The sequence below is a fragment of the Mytilus edulis genome, chromosome 11, assembly GCF_963676685.1.
Source record: "Mytilus edulis chromosome 11, xbMytEdul2.2, whole genome shotgun sequence".
Taxonomy (NCBI): Eukaryota; Metazoa; Mollusca; class Bivalvia; order Mytilida; family Mytilidae; genus Mytilus; species Mytilus edulis.
The window spans coordinates 70,966,331-70,984,708 of record NC_092354.1 but is presented as its reverse complement, the minus strand read 5'-3'; the positions used below and the strand labels follow the sequence as shown (position 1 = coordinate 70,984,708).

Sequence of the window (18,378 nt, the reverse complement as noted above, 5' to 3'; positions counted from 1 at the left end):
CGCTCAGTATGGATTCGTATATCACAGCCCAGGCCATGTGTAAGTTTCCAAAAAAGCTATGGCTTCCATGAATTATTTATTAAATTTCTATTATATGGTATACTGGTAACCTTGTGTTATAAATGGTACTTACACCCACATTGATCAGTTAGATGAAATATTACTAAACACAGGGTTTTACTATTTTTCGCGAAGTACGGGGTTGAAGCTGAAGCGGAAAATGTGTGTAATGTCTCTAAATAAAAATTTCAAGATATGAAAAAACATAAAGTTGTGTGTTCATATGCATAGCTAAAGAAATTAATCTCGAGTGATCAGTTTTGAGATGAGCCGACATTCGTTCGAATACTTTCTGTACAAGCAATATTACACATTGATGTTATCAAGTAATTTTCTCATAATAGAAGTGGAAAGAAACAAACCATATATACGCACATTCTGTTCAATTTAGACATTCACCTATTTCTGTCACAAGATAAGAAGTATTAGTACATAGATATAACAAATTAGGTTTATATATCGATAAGAATGTTTAAAGGTAAGTGTACCATTGCGTATTTATGGTAAGAAAACATTTCAGTTTAAAGATAGTGCAATTTTATACCCTGCACTTACAATTAAAGATTGCGCAAACGATGTTTATGATAGGTATGTTAACAAAGGGATGATACATACAATCAGTTGTTTTTTAGTTGACCTTACGAAATATCTATGTCATCCTTAACAGACTTATTTCACCTTTCTTTCAATACACTGGATGTATTAGCAAGTTTGCAAATACAACTCAATTGCATCTAAACATTACATTACCGCGTTCATCCTTGTGTGTATTTAGGAATGTAGAAATATATTGTGCTTGTTTTTAAACTCACTGTTATTTTAACTACTTCCGGTAAGCTTTTATGTTGACATTTTGTTTGTCGCTAAATGAAAAATGTTCAATAGTAATAAATCGATTTAACTGAAACAAATCTGGTCATAATCCAAAACGGAGGGATTCACAACAACTATAAAAGGAAACAAAAATGGAACCAAAAAAAACCCCAACTGTATACAGGTACCAAACAAACGTTGTTCGATGTGAACCAAGGTTCAGTGTAAAAGTCCGTACTTTGACCTATACCGTTTGACTTTTATAAATGGTGAATTAGATTGAGAGTTGTGTCATCGGCACTGATACCACATCTTCTTATATCTAGTCAACATACACAGGTGTTATTATTTGTATTTTAAAACCATTTCAGTATTTTAGAAACTTAATACGAGAGACTTGCTGTTTGGAAATAACATCCAATTGTATATTTTATGCTCACTTTTGAAGGTTTTTTTTCTTCTATTTCTTCAATTCATTTTGATTATGGGTTTTTTGCTTCGGCACCAATTATTTTATGTTATAACTGTATGCAAAACACTAACAATCAATCATACGTTTTTATTTGTTGTTACTGATTGAAATGCGATTTATTTGTTAAACGGTTTGTCTTTAGCATTCACAGGTACATAAACTGTCAATAAATTTTGAACTATAAAACCTCATTTTGTTTTCAATAAAAAACAGAGTATGCAATAAGTGTTACTCCTTGTATATGTGTGCACTATGTAAATAATTGAGACAGGATAAAACTAAACTATCCTGTATGACACTGACACACATTTTTAGTCCGAAAGATTTTGTCATATAACCTGAATGATTATTATTAAGTTTTTGCGTCACAGGTTTTATCCTATGTGTGTTCGTTTGGATTAAGAACAGTAATCTTAGTAAGTTAATCTTTTTACATTTATAATGTATCTATTACATGTACATGTTTATAATAGATTGCACTCTCTAAAATCAATGCATATGTTACAGAAATGTACTTCATCATCTAACATTGTGTATTATATTTCACTATCAAATGTAAAATAACACATACAAATCTAAAGGATGTTAAAGAGCGAGTTTATTAAATCAGAGTCAGAGACATATATATAATATGATAGTAAAACAGAAACACCACTTTACTACAACAAAACATGTTTACGATTGAGTAATATAAAAACAATTGAAACCAGAGCTTATCTCAAATCTACAGGAAAGCCAATCATTCCTTTCAATTTAAAACCCCATTCAAATTAAAAATTAAGCCATGCATTCTCAATTAAACGTCTAGTGAACTAGGTCACGGTTTATTGCAAAAGACGTTTCAAGGGGTAGTGTAGTAATACAAAATCACAATATGATCATCTCAGACACTTGTGTATATTCTATAGCAATGGAACACGACACATATTACTATAATTTATATCAATGATTATCATAACGAGGAAGTAGGCAGTACACATTTGCTATACATTTTTAAAACAATAATACTTTATTCAGAATCAATGCAGCTTATAGAGCATACTTCTCTTACATTAAATTGTTATATGCATCAGTACTAGTGCAATATATATTAAATACTTACATGCAAATGGCGCGAGAATGATAATTAATTTATATCCAAAACAAGGAGTTAGAGATCTTATCACAAGTTACTGATTGATTTAACTGTTTGCAAAGCTTGTTTGGTTTTCCAAATTCAAAAATAAAAGGTTATGATCAATTACTTTGAGATGAATACTATAACCTAAACATTGTATTGACACAAAAATATTATGCGTTTAAAACCGAAATCCGTATAGTAGTTATAATATATATAAATATATATATAGAATCTAGTAACAATTAAAAATATTTCCAATTCCAATAAATATTTCCCTCCTTAGGTGATGCAGCTTGTTTAGATTGTAAGGGGGTTTCCCAACCAGAGGACTGTCCTGTTGTTACGCGATGTGGCCCTCATGAGGTAGGTTAACACAACGGGTGATTATCGATTGTATGAGTGTTTTTTTGGTTTCTCGTGTTTTTACATAGATTAGACCATTGATTTGTTTAACACTTGTTAATTGTGGGGTCATTTATAGTTGTTCGGTCTGAGCCAATGTAAAAAAACATACTTTAACCTATATATAATGGTTTACTTTTCAAATTTGACTTGTAAAAAGAAATTCCCCATTTGCACTCTTACCACATCTTCTTATATCCGTATACCAATGTAATAATGGTTTATCTAACATTTTATTGTTGTTTTTAGTTTTTTCTCAGTTCCAATAATTTGTACTTTGCCATGTTACATGTATGCTATTTTAGACTCGTATTAACAGATGAGAATGTTCACTGATGGTTATCTTTGAAAGCAAATAATCTTAAATACAAGTGATTCAAATCAATCGAGTGTCTTCTCTAAAAAATATCTAAAAAATATCTAAAAAAATATATCAAATAAAGAAAATAATGTCAAACAAACATAGAAAAGATTTTTAATGTTAGGGTTTTAACTAGATTTTTTATCAGAAAAACCTCAGTCAGCTATAAAAGATCCCGAAATAACAATGTAAGACAATTCAAACGTGAAAACTAACGGCTTTATTGATTTAAAAAAATGATATAATAGTTATTAGAACCTTGTTAGTGAAACGTAGTCACACGATCTCTATTTTAATCAAATCGACTTGATATGTGTTTCAATTTTCAGCAATGTAGCGTTGAAGAATATGTTACGAACGATGGTAATGCACTATACGATGTTGGATGTAAGGACATTCAGGTGAGATACTGTTAATTCATCGTTTTCTCAATAGAAATAAAAACTCACTTGAATGTTTTAGGAATTGGTATAGTCCTCACATGTCGTCCCCTTGTAACAGGCTTCTTTCATGAACAATAGCGTTTATTTTAAATGCTAGTAAAAGAGGAACGAAAGATACCAGAGGGATAGTCAACCTCATAGATCGAAAATAAACTGACAACGTCATGACTAAAAGAAAAAGGACAAAAAAAACAAATAATAGAACAGAAGACACACCATAGAAAACTAAACACGAACCACAGCAAAAACTGGGAGTGGTAAGCAGATCCTGCTTCACACGTAGTAATCGATATGTCACCATTTAAGTGTATATTAAACACGTGGACTGTGAAATGGAAATTTTGCATTTTGTATGGCGAACACTTTTCGGGAGAAATTAATGTCAATTGTGTTTGTGCGGGTCTTCTGTCTTCTTTAAAGAAAAAAGTTTATGCTAGAAAAAGTATTCATCTTTTGTGATAAGCGAAAAATATTCCCGCCTTACAATATGTACATATTCATGTTATTTTATGTGTTATCAATGATACAGACGACAGATCGACGAGTTTTGATTTTCTTTCGATAAGTTTTCTTAAGAGTATCAATCTGACGGTGTAAGAAAACACGAACAAAGGGATACTACCTTAAATAAAACTAGCATTGTTTATATTTATAGAGATGCAATTTAAACGGCTTTGGGCGAAGACAGGCTAACACTACAACAAGTATCAAGCGTGAAATTGGTACTGTTGTTTGTTCTGAATGCTGCAATTCAAGATTGTTTCCCTTATGTAACATTGCTGGATGTGGAATCAAGAGTAAGTATGAATACATATAGAAAGATGTGGTATGAGTGCCAGTGAGACAATTCTCTATCCAAGTCACAATATATATAGGAATATGTGGTATGAGTGGCAATAAGGCAACTCTCTATCCAAGTCACAATAGATATAAGAAGATGTGGTACGAGTGCTAGTGAGACAAATATCCATCCAAGTCACAATTTATAAAAATAAATCATTATAGGTCAAGGTACGGCCTCCACTCAAAGCCTTGGCTCACACCGAACCGCAAGCTATAACGGGCCCCAAACATAACATGTGATAAACCATTCATACGGGGAAACCAACAGTCTAATCTATGTAAAAAAAGAGAAACGAGAAACACGTAAGAACTACATAAACAGACGACCACTACTGCATATCAGATTCCTGAACATACATAAATCAGACTATAACAGGGCATTGTGATATCACAGTATGGAGATGTGTTGTCAATGATGCGCCTACTCACCATAGTTCCGCCTCTTACATTTTTAAAATAATTAAATTGAATACTGTGTACATTGTAGTATAAAATAAAAAGCCCCCGACCTCAAAAAGTGAAAATATTGAAACAAGGAAAGCGACGGCTGATCAGTGCATAACAAGCATAAAACTAACACCATAGACAGAACCCAATATCATGCTGCCAAGGATAACATTATATAATTGGGCATTAGCTATGATTTAAACAAAAACATTACATTTTTTTTATAAATATTGGTATTTTACTATTAACAGTCCGTTTGATTACATTTTTTTAAACTCAGACTAAAAAGATAATAGTTGATAAAATTGAGAATGGAAATGGGGAATGTGTCAAAGAGACAACTACCGACCATAGAGTAGCCAATAGCAGAAGGTCACCAACAGGTCTTCAATGCAACGAGAAATTCTCGTACCCAGAGGCGTCCTTCAGCTGGCCCCTAAACAAATATATACTGGTTAAGTGATAATGAACACCATACTAAACTCCAAGTTGTACACAAGAAATTAAAAGTTAAAATAATACAAGACTAACAAAGGCCAGAGGCTCCTGACTTGGGACAGGCGCAAAATGCTGTGGGGTTAATCGTTAATGACCTGACAACAGTATCGTAACTATATCCCTTCTTAATAAGTCTATTTAAAGGTTGAACTCGTGTAAATCCGTATGCATAGTAATTTGACTTTGAGACAAAAGATTGGCAAACCCACAATCTAAAATTTTTAATATAAAATAAGGAAGCTACTAGGACCAATATTGTTATGAGTTACATTGCTACAAAATATTGACGATTGCACGTGCTTGTCTCCTTATATATAATTATTTGTTTGTTTGTATTAGATCGTATTACCATTATATGTGTTCGAATGTGGTATCAGTGGTTAGTTACATTATGTCTAGTTTAGAAAAGGCATTAGCGGTACAGCATTGTTATTTTGTTTTCGAATTAGTGTATGTTACGACAATAGATATAAAGGTTAATATATAGGATGTTTAAACTACATGTATATGTCAGTTTAAGTATGTTACTTGTTCAAACATGGGAATTTGAATCAAATCGATGACCATGAACTTCACATGAAATTTCACTTTCACCATATCACGATAGTGCCAGTGATTAAATGTAATATATGTACAAACAGAGGATGTATTATGATTGCCAATGAGACAACAAGCCACAAGAAACCAAAATGACACAGAAATTAACAGCTATGGATTACCGTACGGCATTCAAGATTGAGCAAAGCTCATACCACATAGTCAGCTATAAAAGACCCCAAAATGAAAATGTAAAACAATTTAAACGTGAAAACTGACGGCCTTATTTATGTACAAAAAATGAACGAAAATCAAATATGAAACCCATAAACAAACGACAACCACTGAATTACAGGCTCCTGTAATTCAATTAATTAGATAAGAAATCAGTATATGAGATACGGCAAATAAATTTGAAACCTTCTGTAATGTTTTTTTTTTCCACGAACATTATGATATAAATTTATTTTCATTGATTTTGTTTCTTAAAGTTATTTTTTAACATTTATTTTGCAGAACCAATACTTCCAGTAGGGTCAAAGATTTGTTATAAGTGTCCAAGTTCTATACACCCGGACGAATGCACTCAGTTAACTCTATGTAATAAAAATCAGGTATACTTTACCTTTCAGATTTTCAACAAAGAGTAAATATCTTTCCTTATAAGTTTTAACATACATATTCTTTCAATTGATGTACGTTCAGGTGTTACAAAACACATTTACAAAAATCCATTTGACTCTTATAATATAAAAAAATGGATTCTTATATGAGCTTTGACCTTTTAACCAAAATATAATAATTTAAATAAACTGTAACCAAACACTTTATAGTTTCAAACGTTCAGCTGATTTGTGTTATGTACCACTTCAACTTTTTTAATAAGAAATAGTAACCTAAGGCATTCTGTTGAATTTCAATTGTATATCATGTATTTTACAAAATCTATATTTGAAAAAAAAAACAACGCAAAATTTTACAAATCTTTATGACATATGGTTCTTAAACAGAAATAGAAGAATATAGCAACATGTTTTATACACCACAGTGTCATGGTAAAGGACCATACGGCATTTACATGTTATACCCAGCTCATTTGGGCTTATCTTTGGAATGTATTTCCAGTGGTTGATATTGGTTGCTGTCTGTCATATACGCTTGGTGTAGTATAAGTGCTGTCTTTTATTAAAAATACGGGTTATAAAAAAAACACATGATTTTTCCATAGAACTCCCATAACTTATGTTTTTTATTGGTTGGTGTTTCCAAATCAAAATAAAAAAAGATTGTGATAAGATCAAAGCTAACTGACAACCAATTTGTTTTTTGTCAAATTATTTTTATCAGTTAAACTAATGCATCACAATTCACGTTAACTGCAACCGTAGAACCCGCGAATATCCCTAGTATTAAAACCATTTCAAAGTCAAATGATTTCTTTTCGTGCAAATGAATACGAGTTTTATCAACTGCAAACATAATAGGGAACTTAAACTCGAAGTGTTCAGATCAAAATAGTTTTCTCTGTAACAATACTAGTAGTACTTGATTTCAATAGGGGAAATCGAATGAATGTAAAGGGTACATTCATGACCTCATATTTTTGTTCGATGCTAATACAATCTTGAATTAATGTATTTTTATGTTTATTAGATGATTATGTTAAACAAATCTTAAATATTTTGTTTACAGTCCTGCTTTATAACCGAGACTAAAAACCTTTTGGGACATCATCGATGGCAGCATGGCTGCATAGACAAACAGGTAAGTAAATCAATTACCAAATAGGTAAATGAGTAACAAATGGGAAAAAGAAAAACGACGAAAATTTAAAAAAAATATATAAATTTAAAAACTGCACACAACCAATTCTAAAGGTGATTTCAAACGCACCGATACTTGCACTGTAAAGTTGTATTGACGATTTAACTTACAAATAATCGTATTATAAGACAAAGTTGTGAATATTCAGAAGAACAGGCTAGTTAAAAATGTAAAATCTAAATTTTAACAACCATGTGGATATCCAATCTTATTATTTTTGGAATACGTGCGATTCCATCGTTTTTTTTAACCCTTTTTGTCCTTTTTTTTTTTTTTGTGGAATTTTGAATTTTAAATATCGGAAGCAACAATGCATCTTATTGCGAGATTCAATATATATCAGAGAGATCTTAATGTTTTGTTCTATTATCATCTCATACTAAAGTTATATTATTTTTGAAGTCAATCCTTGAAGACAATCTGCTAATAGCGGCAAATAAATTCATTAGAAATACCAGGGTTGAAATTGTGTAGGACAGTCTCAAGTCTTGTGTACACATGACTCATAAGTGACGCTCGGACAAATAATGATGAATAGATAAAACTAACTACCACATCATTGCTCCTTATAATCATTAACTCAAAATATATATATAGAAATTACATACATGAAGACATATATTATTTTCTTAATTACCAGTACTCATGAAATAGTTATCAAAGGTACCAGAATTATAATTTAGTACGCCAGACGCACGTTTCGTCTACATAAGACTCATCAGTGACGCTCATATCAACATATTCATAAAGCCAAACAAGTAGAAAGATGAAGAGCATTGGGAATCCATGAAAATCATTACACATTCCTAAAGAAAAAAAATGCTAACACAGAACTGTATGTTCGTATTCACTATATACTGAATGACAAAATCTAATTTGCAATATCATATACTATTATTGCCATTCTTTTGTCGGCAAACTACAGATTACCATAAGACCGATTTATCAGTTGTTATTAAATACCTTTAGTTCATATCACTTGTGTAATATGTTCTGATGACATTGCCGGAGCAACTGAGACCAACCCGGTATATATTTTGGTTTTTCGCCCCACGTGGACAAATACGGTGCTTATCCTTCCGGAGCACCTAAGATCATTCCCAATTTTGTTTGCGATTGTGTTGCTTAATCTTTGGTTTCTTATGTTGTGTCTTGTGCACTTTTGTTTATTTTTTTCCTTTTCAGCCATGGCGTTCGAAATAGGAGTTTATATGTTCCTCTGGTAACTCTCGCGCCTCTTTACTAATTGATGTCTTTCTGCGGGTTTTCTTTGGTTTGTTGTTTTTTGTTGGTGTTTTACCATAACATTCTTCAACTTATGAGTTTAAAAGATACTTGGTCCTAAATATCTGTCTCCTTTTCCTCATCGTGTATTATTAATGAACATATGCATGATATGATAAAGACTTGTATGTGCCTAATTGAAGGGACACGTTATGAAATAAAATACACTCTATAAGTGTACATCTATCCAAAATTTTATGGAAATATTCTTTATAAAGCACAAAAATGTCAGTATTCTCCTCAGAAACTAACAAAACCTTTAAATAGACTTATTAAAAGGGGATATAGTTACGATACTGTTGTCGGGTCATTAAAGATTGCATATTTTGGCTTTAACATTGATTCACTGATAGGGTCTTTGCATCGGAACTAAACACATTTATTTCTAAAAAAACAGTTGTTGGCATGACACGGGTTATGTTCTTCTCATATATTTTATGATAGTATGATACTAAACCCCTAACGGGAGGGATTGTACCTGATATTCATATGATGAAGACATAATCTTTCAATCAGTTTAATTGAGGTCTGGAGCTGGCATGTCAGTTAACTGCTAGTAGTCTGTTGTTATTTATGTATTATTGTCATTTTATTTATTTTCTTTTGTTACATCTTTTGATATCAGACTCGGACTTCTCTTGAACTGAATTTTAATGTGCGTATTGTTATTCTTTTACTTTTCTACATTGGCTAGAGGTATAGGGGGAGGGTTGAGATCTCATAAACATGTTTAACCCCGCCGCAATTTTGCGCCTGTCCCAAGTCAGGAGCCTCTGGCCTTTGTTAGTCTTGTATGATTTTAAATTTTAGTTTCTTGTGTATAATTCGGAGTTTAGTATGACGTCCATTATCACTGTACTATTATGCATATTTTAGGGGCCAGCTGAAGGACACCTACGGGTGCGGGAATTCTCGCTACATTGAAGACCCATTGGTTGCCTTCGGCTGTTGTTTGCTCTATGGTCGGGTGGTTGTCGCTTTGACATATTCATCATTTCCTTTCTCAATTTTATCTGTATAACATCATCTGCAAAGGTTTGAAAGTCAATGATTCGTCAGCGTGGCGAAGATGCATTTTATGTCTGCACTGAATTGCATGGTTGTATTTTTTTCAATGCCATTCTTATTTTATATGTATGACAATATACTTTTTGACTGAAATTTATCAAGATTTGAAATATAATATTGCATTGAATTTTCAGTGCTAATATGGACTGTGCTTGAAGCTTTATTTTGCATAATTGAATTACATATGTTTGAGGATGAATCTAATATAATCATCAAACAGTGTGACCGTTCAAAAGAAATTTAGATTGGAACTCTTACTTTTGTGTCGGAGAATAACGTATCTCTATATTGGTATACTTTATAACATATTTCTCGTCTATGTATTATACTTAATTTCCTTTCCTTCAAACGCTTAATATTCAAACAGTTGATAAATTACTTGTAAAGAATACGTAGTCTGCAAGAAAATAGTCAGTATTTTAACAAAAAATATGTTTTCCTCTTGGCGTTCACATCTGTGCATTTCATTTTCTTTCATAGAGTTGTTCTTCCCAGTCAAACTCTGCTTCATCAACTTGTTCGAATTGTTGTGATATGGATGTTTGCAATGATAATTGTAACAAATCAACAGTTACCACAACAACTTTGAAACCGTCACCTTCTCCTACGAAAAGCCTAACATCAAGGTCAACAACATCAAAGATTTTATCAACAAGCACTCAGGCATCAACCATGCCACCAACGGTAACAACACTAACTCCAAAAACGACAACGATTTCAACTCTTAAAACAACTGCCAATCCAACTCCATCTACAACAATGTCAACTTTAAAAATGACAGTGATTCCAACTGCCCAATCTACAACAATGTCAAATAAAACAATGACAACGATTGTGACTCGCCGAACAACTACAGCTCAACGATTATCATCGACTATTGACACAACAACACGTTTAAAGTCTACAACAAAAAACCAGGCGACATGTACGTATGTATTCAATACACAAAATATTCGAAAATCTGAAATACAAAAAGGTAAAACGTTAGTCAATTGTTTGTAAGTCTGGTCCATTTATCTCACACTCGTTGCACGAATCTTAAAGGAAAGAGATAATAAAATCATCAACCCAAATGGAATGACAATGCCACGGTAAATAAAGAACAATGACCAACAGTAAAACAATAGCTTACAAATTCAGCACTTAGTAACTCAAACCAGTGCAAACACAGGGGGTTGTCTTTTGTGTTTTTGAAATTGAAGCATACCCTAGCGCTGCTCTAGATATAGGAAGATGTGGTGTGAGTTCCAATAAGACAACTCTCCATCCAAATAAAGTAATCCATGATAGGTCAATGTACGGCCTTTAACACCGAGCCTTGGCTCACACCGAACAACAAGCTTTTTTTGTCGCCAACCTATACGTGGCACCCGTCGTGATTTTCATTTTCCAAACCCTGTTATAAGTAAAATGCAATATGTCACATAATCAGTCGAGATTGTAGAACTGACAATTAAAACTTCTAGAAACAGATACGAACTTATGCTAATGCCATTTAAGATAAATGCAATATGTTGTTATGATTAATGTAATGATTCACTTGACCATTTACTGTCATGTACAACAGTTTTTTGAATATTCACTGGACAATAATGTCTAAAATATCAATGGTTCCATTTAGTTGCACCAGATGTGCATTTTTCCAACCAATTTCTAAAGTCAAAATCATTCGGAAGTTAAAAACACTATTTAAACGTTTACACCACTGGGTCGATGCCACTGCTGGTGGACGTTTCGTCCCCGAGGGTATCACCAGCCCAGTAGTCAGCACTTCGGTGTTGACATGAATATCAATTATATGGTCATTTTTATAAATTTTCTGTTTACAAAACTTTGAATTATTCGAAAAAATAAGGATTTTCTTACCCCAGGAGTAGATTACCTTAGCCGTATTTGGCACAACTTTTTGGAATTTTGGGTCCTCAATGCTCTTCAACTTTGTATTTGTTTGGCTTTTTAACTATTTTGATCTGAACGTCACTGATGAGTCTTATGTAGACGAAACGCGCGTCTGGCGTATAAAATTATAATCCTGGTCCTTTTGATAACTATTTACACCACTGGGTCGATGCCACTGCTGGTGGACGTTTCGTCCCCGAGGGTATCACCAGCCCAGTAGTCAGCACTTCGGTGTTGACATGAATATCAATTATATGGTCATTTTTATAAATTTTCTGTTTACAAAACTTTGAATTATTCGAAAAAATAAGGATTTTCTTACCCCAGGAGTAGATTACCTTAGCCGTATTTGGCACAACTTTTTGGAATTTTGGGTCCTCAATGCTCTTCAACTTTGTATTTGTTTGGCTTTTTAACTATTTTGATCTGAACGTCACTGATGAGTCTTATGTAGACGAAACGCGCGTCTGGCGTATAAAATTATAATCCTGGTCCTTTTGATAACTATTTACACCACTGGGTCGATGCCACTGCTGGTGGACGTTTCGTCCCCGAGGGTATCACCAGCCCAGTAGTCAGCACTTCGGTGTTGACATGAATATCAATTATATGGTCATTTTTATAAATTTTCTGTTTACAAAACTTTGAATTATTCGAAAAAATAAGGATTTTCTTACCCCAGGAGTAGATTACCTTAGCCGTATTTGGCACAACTTTTTGGAATTTTGGGTCCTCAATGCTCTTCAACTTTGTATTTGTTTGGCTTTTTAACTATTTTGATCTGAGCGTCACTGATGAGTCTTATGTAGACGAAACGCGCGTCTGGCGTATAAAATTATAATCCTGGTACTTTTGATAACTATTTACACCACTGGGTCGATGCCACTGCTGGTGGACGTTTCGTCCCCGAGGGTATCACCAGCCCAGTAGTCAGCACTTCGGTGTTGACATGAATATCAATTATATGGTCATTTTTATAAATTTTCTGTTTACAAAACTTTGAATTATTCGAAAAAATAAGGATTTTCTTACCCCAGGAGTAGATTACCTTAGCCGTATTTTGCACAACTTTTTGGAATTTTGGGTCCTCAATGCTCTTCAACTTTGTATTTGTTTGGCTTTTTAACTATTTTGATCTGAGCGTCACTGATGAGTCTTATGTAGACGAAACGCGCGTCTGGCGTATAAAATTATAATCCTGGTACTTTTGATAACTATTTACACCACTGGGTCGATGCCACTGCTGGTGGACGTTTCGTCCCCGAGGGTATCACCAGCCCAGTAGTCAGCACTTCGGTGTTGACATGAATATCAATTATATGGTCATTTTTATAAATTTTCTGTTTACAAAACTTTGAATTATTCGAAAAAATAAGGATTTTCTTACCCCAGGAGTAGACTACCTTAGCCGTATTTGGCACAACTTTTTGGAATTTTGGGTCCTCAATGCTCTTCAACTTTGTATTTGTTTGGCTTTTTAACTATTTTGATCTGAGCGTCACTGATGAGTCTTATGTAGACGAAACGCGCGTCTGGCGTATAAAATTATAATCCTGGTACTTTTGATAACTATTTACACCACTGGGTCGATGCCACTGCTGGTGGACGTTTCGTCCCCGAGGGTATCACCAGCCCAGTAGTCAGCACTTCGGTGTTGACATGGATATCAATTATATGGTCATTTTTATAAATTTTCTGTTTACAAAACTTTGAATTATTCGAAAAAATAAGGATTTTCTTACCCCAGGAGTAGATTACCTTAGCCGTATTTGGCACAACTTTTTGGAATTTTGGGTCCTCAATGCTCTTCAACTTTGTATTTGTTTGGCTTTTTAACTATTTTGATCTGAGCGTCACTGATGAGTCTTATGTAGACGAAACGCGCGTTTGGCGTATAAAATTACAATCCTGGTACTTTTGATAACTATTAGGAGTAGAAAAGAGTAAAAAAAAAACCTATAATTAAAGCTAATGAGTCGGAGCTAAGAATGATTAAGATCTATTCCTTAATTAAGGTTGAATTTCGAAAACAGCGAATTTGAATTATTAAAAAAATATATGTTTTTCATGTCAGAACTGAAGAAGTGGCTACTTGGCAGATGTAGAGCAATAAAGGTACATCAAAGGAGGTGTTGGATTAATGTTTATAAATGTAAAGAATACCCAAGACCATTACACTAGATACAATTTTATTTTTGAATTTGTAGTGAGTAGTCCGATTATTATTGATGTCAACAGAAATCCACAAGTTGTTCATTTTGGTGACAAGGTCAACATCAGATGTACAGCAATCGGTTATCCGCCACCCATTTACAATTTCAAATTCAAGGTGAGGACATTTTATAATATCACAATTATCAAAAAGTGTTTATAGTTATCAAAGGTACCAAGATTATAATTGAAAACGCCAGACGGGCGTTTCGTCTACATAAGACTCATCAGTGACGCTCAGATCAGAATGGTTATGAAGCCAAACAAGAACAAAGTTGAAGAGCATTGATGATCCAAAATGTGTGCAAAATACGGCTAAGGTAATCTATGCCTTGGTTTAGAAAATCCTTAATTTTCTAAACAGAAAGTTTATAAAAATTAACACATAATTGATATCACCGCAGTGTTGACTACTGGGCTGGTGATACCCTCGGGGACTAAACGTCAACCAGCAGTGGCATCGACCCAGTGGTGTAAAAAATTATGAAAGGTACAATAATTATAATTTAGTACACAAGACGCGCGTTTCGTCTACATAAGACTCATCAGTGACGTTTCTATAATCGCATTATTTCTCTCGCAAAATATTTGAGCATAACACAACCAATTATTCTATTTATCACGCGCAAAGCGAATTCACACTTATTAAGTTTGCTATTTGAAAAATTGTTGTTATCAGAATATGTCTGATTTTGACCATTATATCTATTCCAAACTATTAAAGACTTAAGACTATTTACAGCCTATAGAGACATGTATAGACAATATAGATATTAAGTAAAATGTGTTCTATTGTTGAAAACTTTATGTTGTCATTCTCATTCATTTAAGAAATCATAGTTAATAAATACTTATAATCTTAAGTGCTATTCACAGATATAAAGCAGAATATTTGCGCAAATTATATATACAATGACTAAAATAGTGTCTCAAGAGCCAACAACCATTTCTCATAGTTAGATACCGATTGTCATTTGAATGAATTATTTCAGTCAGTGTTCCTCTATGTTCATTTTGAAAAAGAACATAATCAAACCTGTCGAAATCTTAATCATTTAAAATGTTGTAATATATATTGCTTTCCACGTTAGCTTAATACAAACCATGACGAATTATTCGGTTCAATATTATTAACCTTCTGCAAATATCAAAACTTATTATTCATTTACAAGCAAGTAAATGCCAATCCACATTTGAAATGAATATATAAAAAAAAATGTATTTATATTCTGCAAATGTTTACCTTCTTTCAGGACGGACCTCTACCAAATAATGCACGTGCGACAGGAAATACTTTAACAATACTAAACTTTGTGTCTACCAATGTGGGAAATTATGAATGCATAGCTACTAATTCAGAAGGAACTGGGAATTATGGAATACATCTCCAAGCATTTCTTTGATAAAATTATATTTATTTTTATTATATTTATGTTGTTTTTGAATAGATCTATCTCGCCATTTGCTCTATGTAATTAACTTTTTTTTATGATAATATATTATATTACATATTCTTAAACTAATCTTTATTTTATGCAGAAGATGCAAATTATAGCCCCAAGACGACAATCTTTGTTATAAATATCATTTGAAATCAGGAAAACTATAAGTTAACATTGAATCTGTGTTGAATCAAAAACGAAATTCAAAAGGAATGTTAATTGCCGGCACAGCGTGTTATTTCAAGTATTATAGAAACAAAATTTGCATTTCGTTTTGCGATGCAGCAAATGTTGTAAACAGCAATAAACGCGATGTTCCTTTGATTTGGTTGTGTTTGTTTCCTGTGCTTGTACGAATTTTATGTCATTGTAAATTCTACTTGCTCCTACGCTCATAAAACTTTACTTGATACTCAATGACACGTCAAACCAAGATTTTTTAACGATTAATTTCTGAGTCTGAGATCAATAACCCTGCTCGAAAATTGTATGACAGCATTGCCATATTCATTGTTTTGTTTCTGCTTTTTTTTGCTATTATTACTATAGATTTAAAAAAAATCGCATTCTCAATTTTATTTTGAAGCATACTTATACGTTGTTTTTCCTGCCATAATGGACACATTTTAGATTCCTGATATGAAACGTACTATCAATTACCGTGAATTTAAACAGTACAATTTCTCATGTATGTAAATCATTAATATGTTGCACTGAGGGTCATGAGGTCATTGCATCTGTCACCTCTTAATTTTTAGGAGCAGTAGTGGTATTACGTTTTTATTTTAATAACACATTTATTTAATGCATCGGGGGCGGTGTGGGTTGCATGAAATAAACGGTTATTATAGATCTATAAACAGATATATGAAAAATAGATGTGATATGATTAGTTATGAGACAAATCTCCACAAGAGACCAAGTGACACAGAAATTAACAAATATAGGGACCTTCAACAATGAGAAAAGCTCATACCGCATAGTCAGCTATACAAGGCCCCGAACTTACAAGGTTAAACAATTCAAACTAGAAAACTAACAGCCTTATTCATGTTTAATCAAATCAACGAAAAACAAATATGTTACAAATAAATAAACAAACAACAACCACTTAATTACAGACTCATGACTAGGGACAAGCACCTTCATACATAATGTGGCGGGGTTAAACATTTTAGCTAGATTCCCCCTAACCTCGGTCAGTGGTATAACAATACAACATAAGAACGAACTAAAAGAATCAGTTAAAAAGGCTGAACACATCAGATGGACAAAAACACAAGTGGATGTGGTCAAGTACTTGTACATCTCAACAACCAAAAAAACACTAGGTACATATCTGAAAGTACTCACAGTTAACTGTCATAAGCAATACAATCATGCATATAAGACAAAATTATCAATCCGTACACATCACACATTCAATGGATTTAGTGTAAAGACGTCATAAACAGTCAGAGAAAAACATGACCTTGTGCAATGCCAAGATACAGGTATCGACATATTGTATATCCATGATTGTTTATATGTATAAAAAAAACTTAGTTTAGTAATATTTAGTTTGCTACGTCTGGTCTATGTATGGGTCATTAAAACTGGAATAATTGTGAATATACTTTTTCATACTGTTCATTAACTGTTTTGAGATATGTGTTGATTTTTTGGGGGGATTGTTGTTATATTTGCGTACACTCAACACCGACAAATCCTTTTGTTCAAGCTTTCGCTTTTCATAATTCGTGCTTTCTATTTTAGCAAGCGGACGAAAGGCATAAATGAGAATCATAAATTTATCACATTTATTGATTTTAATGAGGAATAAACAATATCATGAGAAAATGTATAAACACTCTGTCAAACAATGGGTGATATAAAACAGTCATTTGACAAGAATTCACAAGTAAAATAAAAATGTATACTGTTAATTTAGAAATTATTGCATTCGTATTAATCAATAAAGCTTTTGGTTGGGTTCGTGTTGCTTAGTCTTTGATTTTCTGTGTTGTGTCTTGTGTACTATTATTTGTCTGATTGAATTTTTTGTTAACCATCGCGTTGTCATTTTATTTTCTATCCATGGGTTCGACTGTTCCTCTAGTATCTTTCGCCCATCTTTTATTGACAACCTCGACTTAATTTCTGAATTTTCTGTGAATGTTTGATTGTAGCTCGTGTTAATTTGTTTTTCGTGTTGACATACTTTTAACACTATTTTTTGTTGTCTGTTATATTTTTAATGTGATTAAGATCACCTTTAAGATAATCGTTAGTCATTAAGGACCTCATTAAAACATATTAAGTAAATAATCTGAGTGCTGATCTTGTGTGTTTTGGATATCTCTTATAAAGACCTTTTACATTCATTACATGCAATAGTTAAGTACCGAGTCAACAGCATGTTCATCCAAGGCATTATCCGTTAAATGAACACAATGTTGGCCGCTATGAAAAAGCGATTTTAGAAATACTGAGATACTCTTTACTCGCTTTGTTGCATTAGCCTCGAACTCTTCACACCATATAATGCATATTGCAATCGCAATTCGGCCATTGGTTAGCGAACACTCAATTAACCTGGGAGAGTTGAGTAAATATTAGAACAAGCCAGTGCCTAGTTGTGCTTTATTCTACTGCAATTGAACTTTGGTGTATAG

The 18,378-nt window shown here is 32.9% G+C and overlaps 1 protein-coding gene across 1 annotated transcript; it reads left to right on the top strand.

Annotated features, from left to right (window-relative positions):
• Positions 1-490: 490 nt before the first annotated feature.
• On the top strand, positions 491-15,705 carry LOC139496182 (rho GTPase-activating protein gacK-like). The gene is made up of 10 exons (XM_071284651.1): positions 491-538; positions 1,717-1,761; positions 2,749-2,828; positions 3,558-3,629; positions 4,327-4,468; positions 6,513-6,610; positions 7,689-7,760; positions 10,653-11,097; positions 14,279-14,400; positions 15,536-15,705. Exons 1-10 carry the CDS (start codon positions 529-531, stop codon positions 15,683-15,685), a joined length of 1,236 nt encoding a protein of 411 aa, XP_071140752.1. The 5' UTR covers positions 491-528; the 3' UTR covers positions 15,686-15,705.
• Positions 15,706-18,378: the final 2,673 nt, after the last annotated feature.

Excerpts from the sequence above, each read along its gene's own strand:
- LOC139496182 (XM_071284651.1), top strand. Across the intron at positions 1,762-2,748 it reads GATTAAGAACAGTAATCTTA|GTGATGCAGCTTGTTTAGAT; the intron begins GTAAGTTAATCT and ends TTCCCTCCTTAG. Across the intron at positions 14,401-15,535 it reads TTTACAATTTCAAATTCAAG|GACGGACCTCTACCAAATAA; the intron begins GTGAGGACATTT and ends ACCTTCTTTCAG.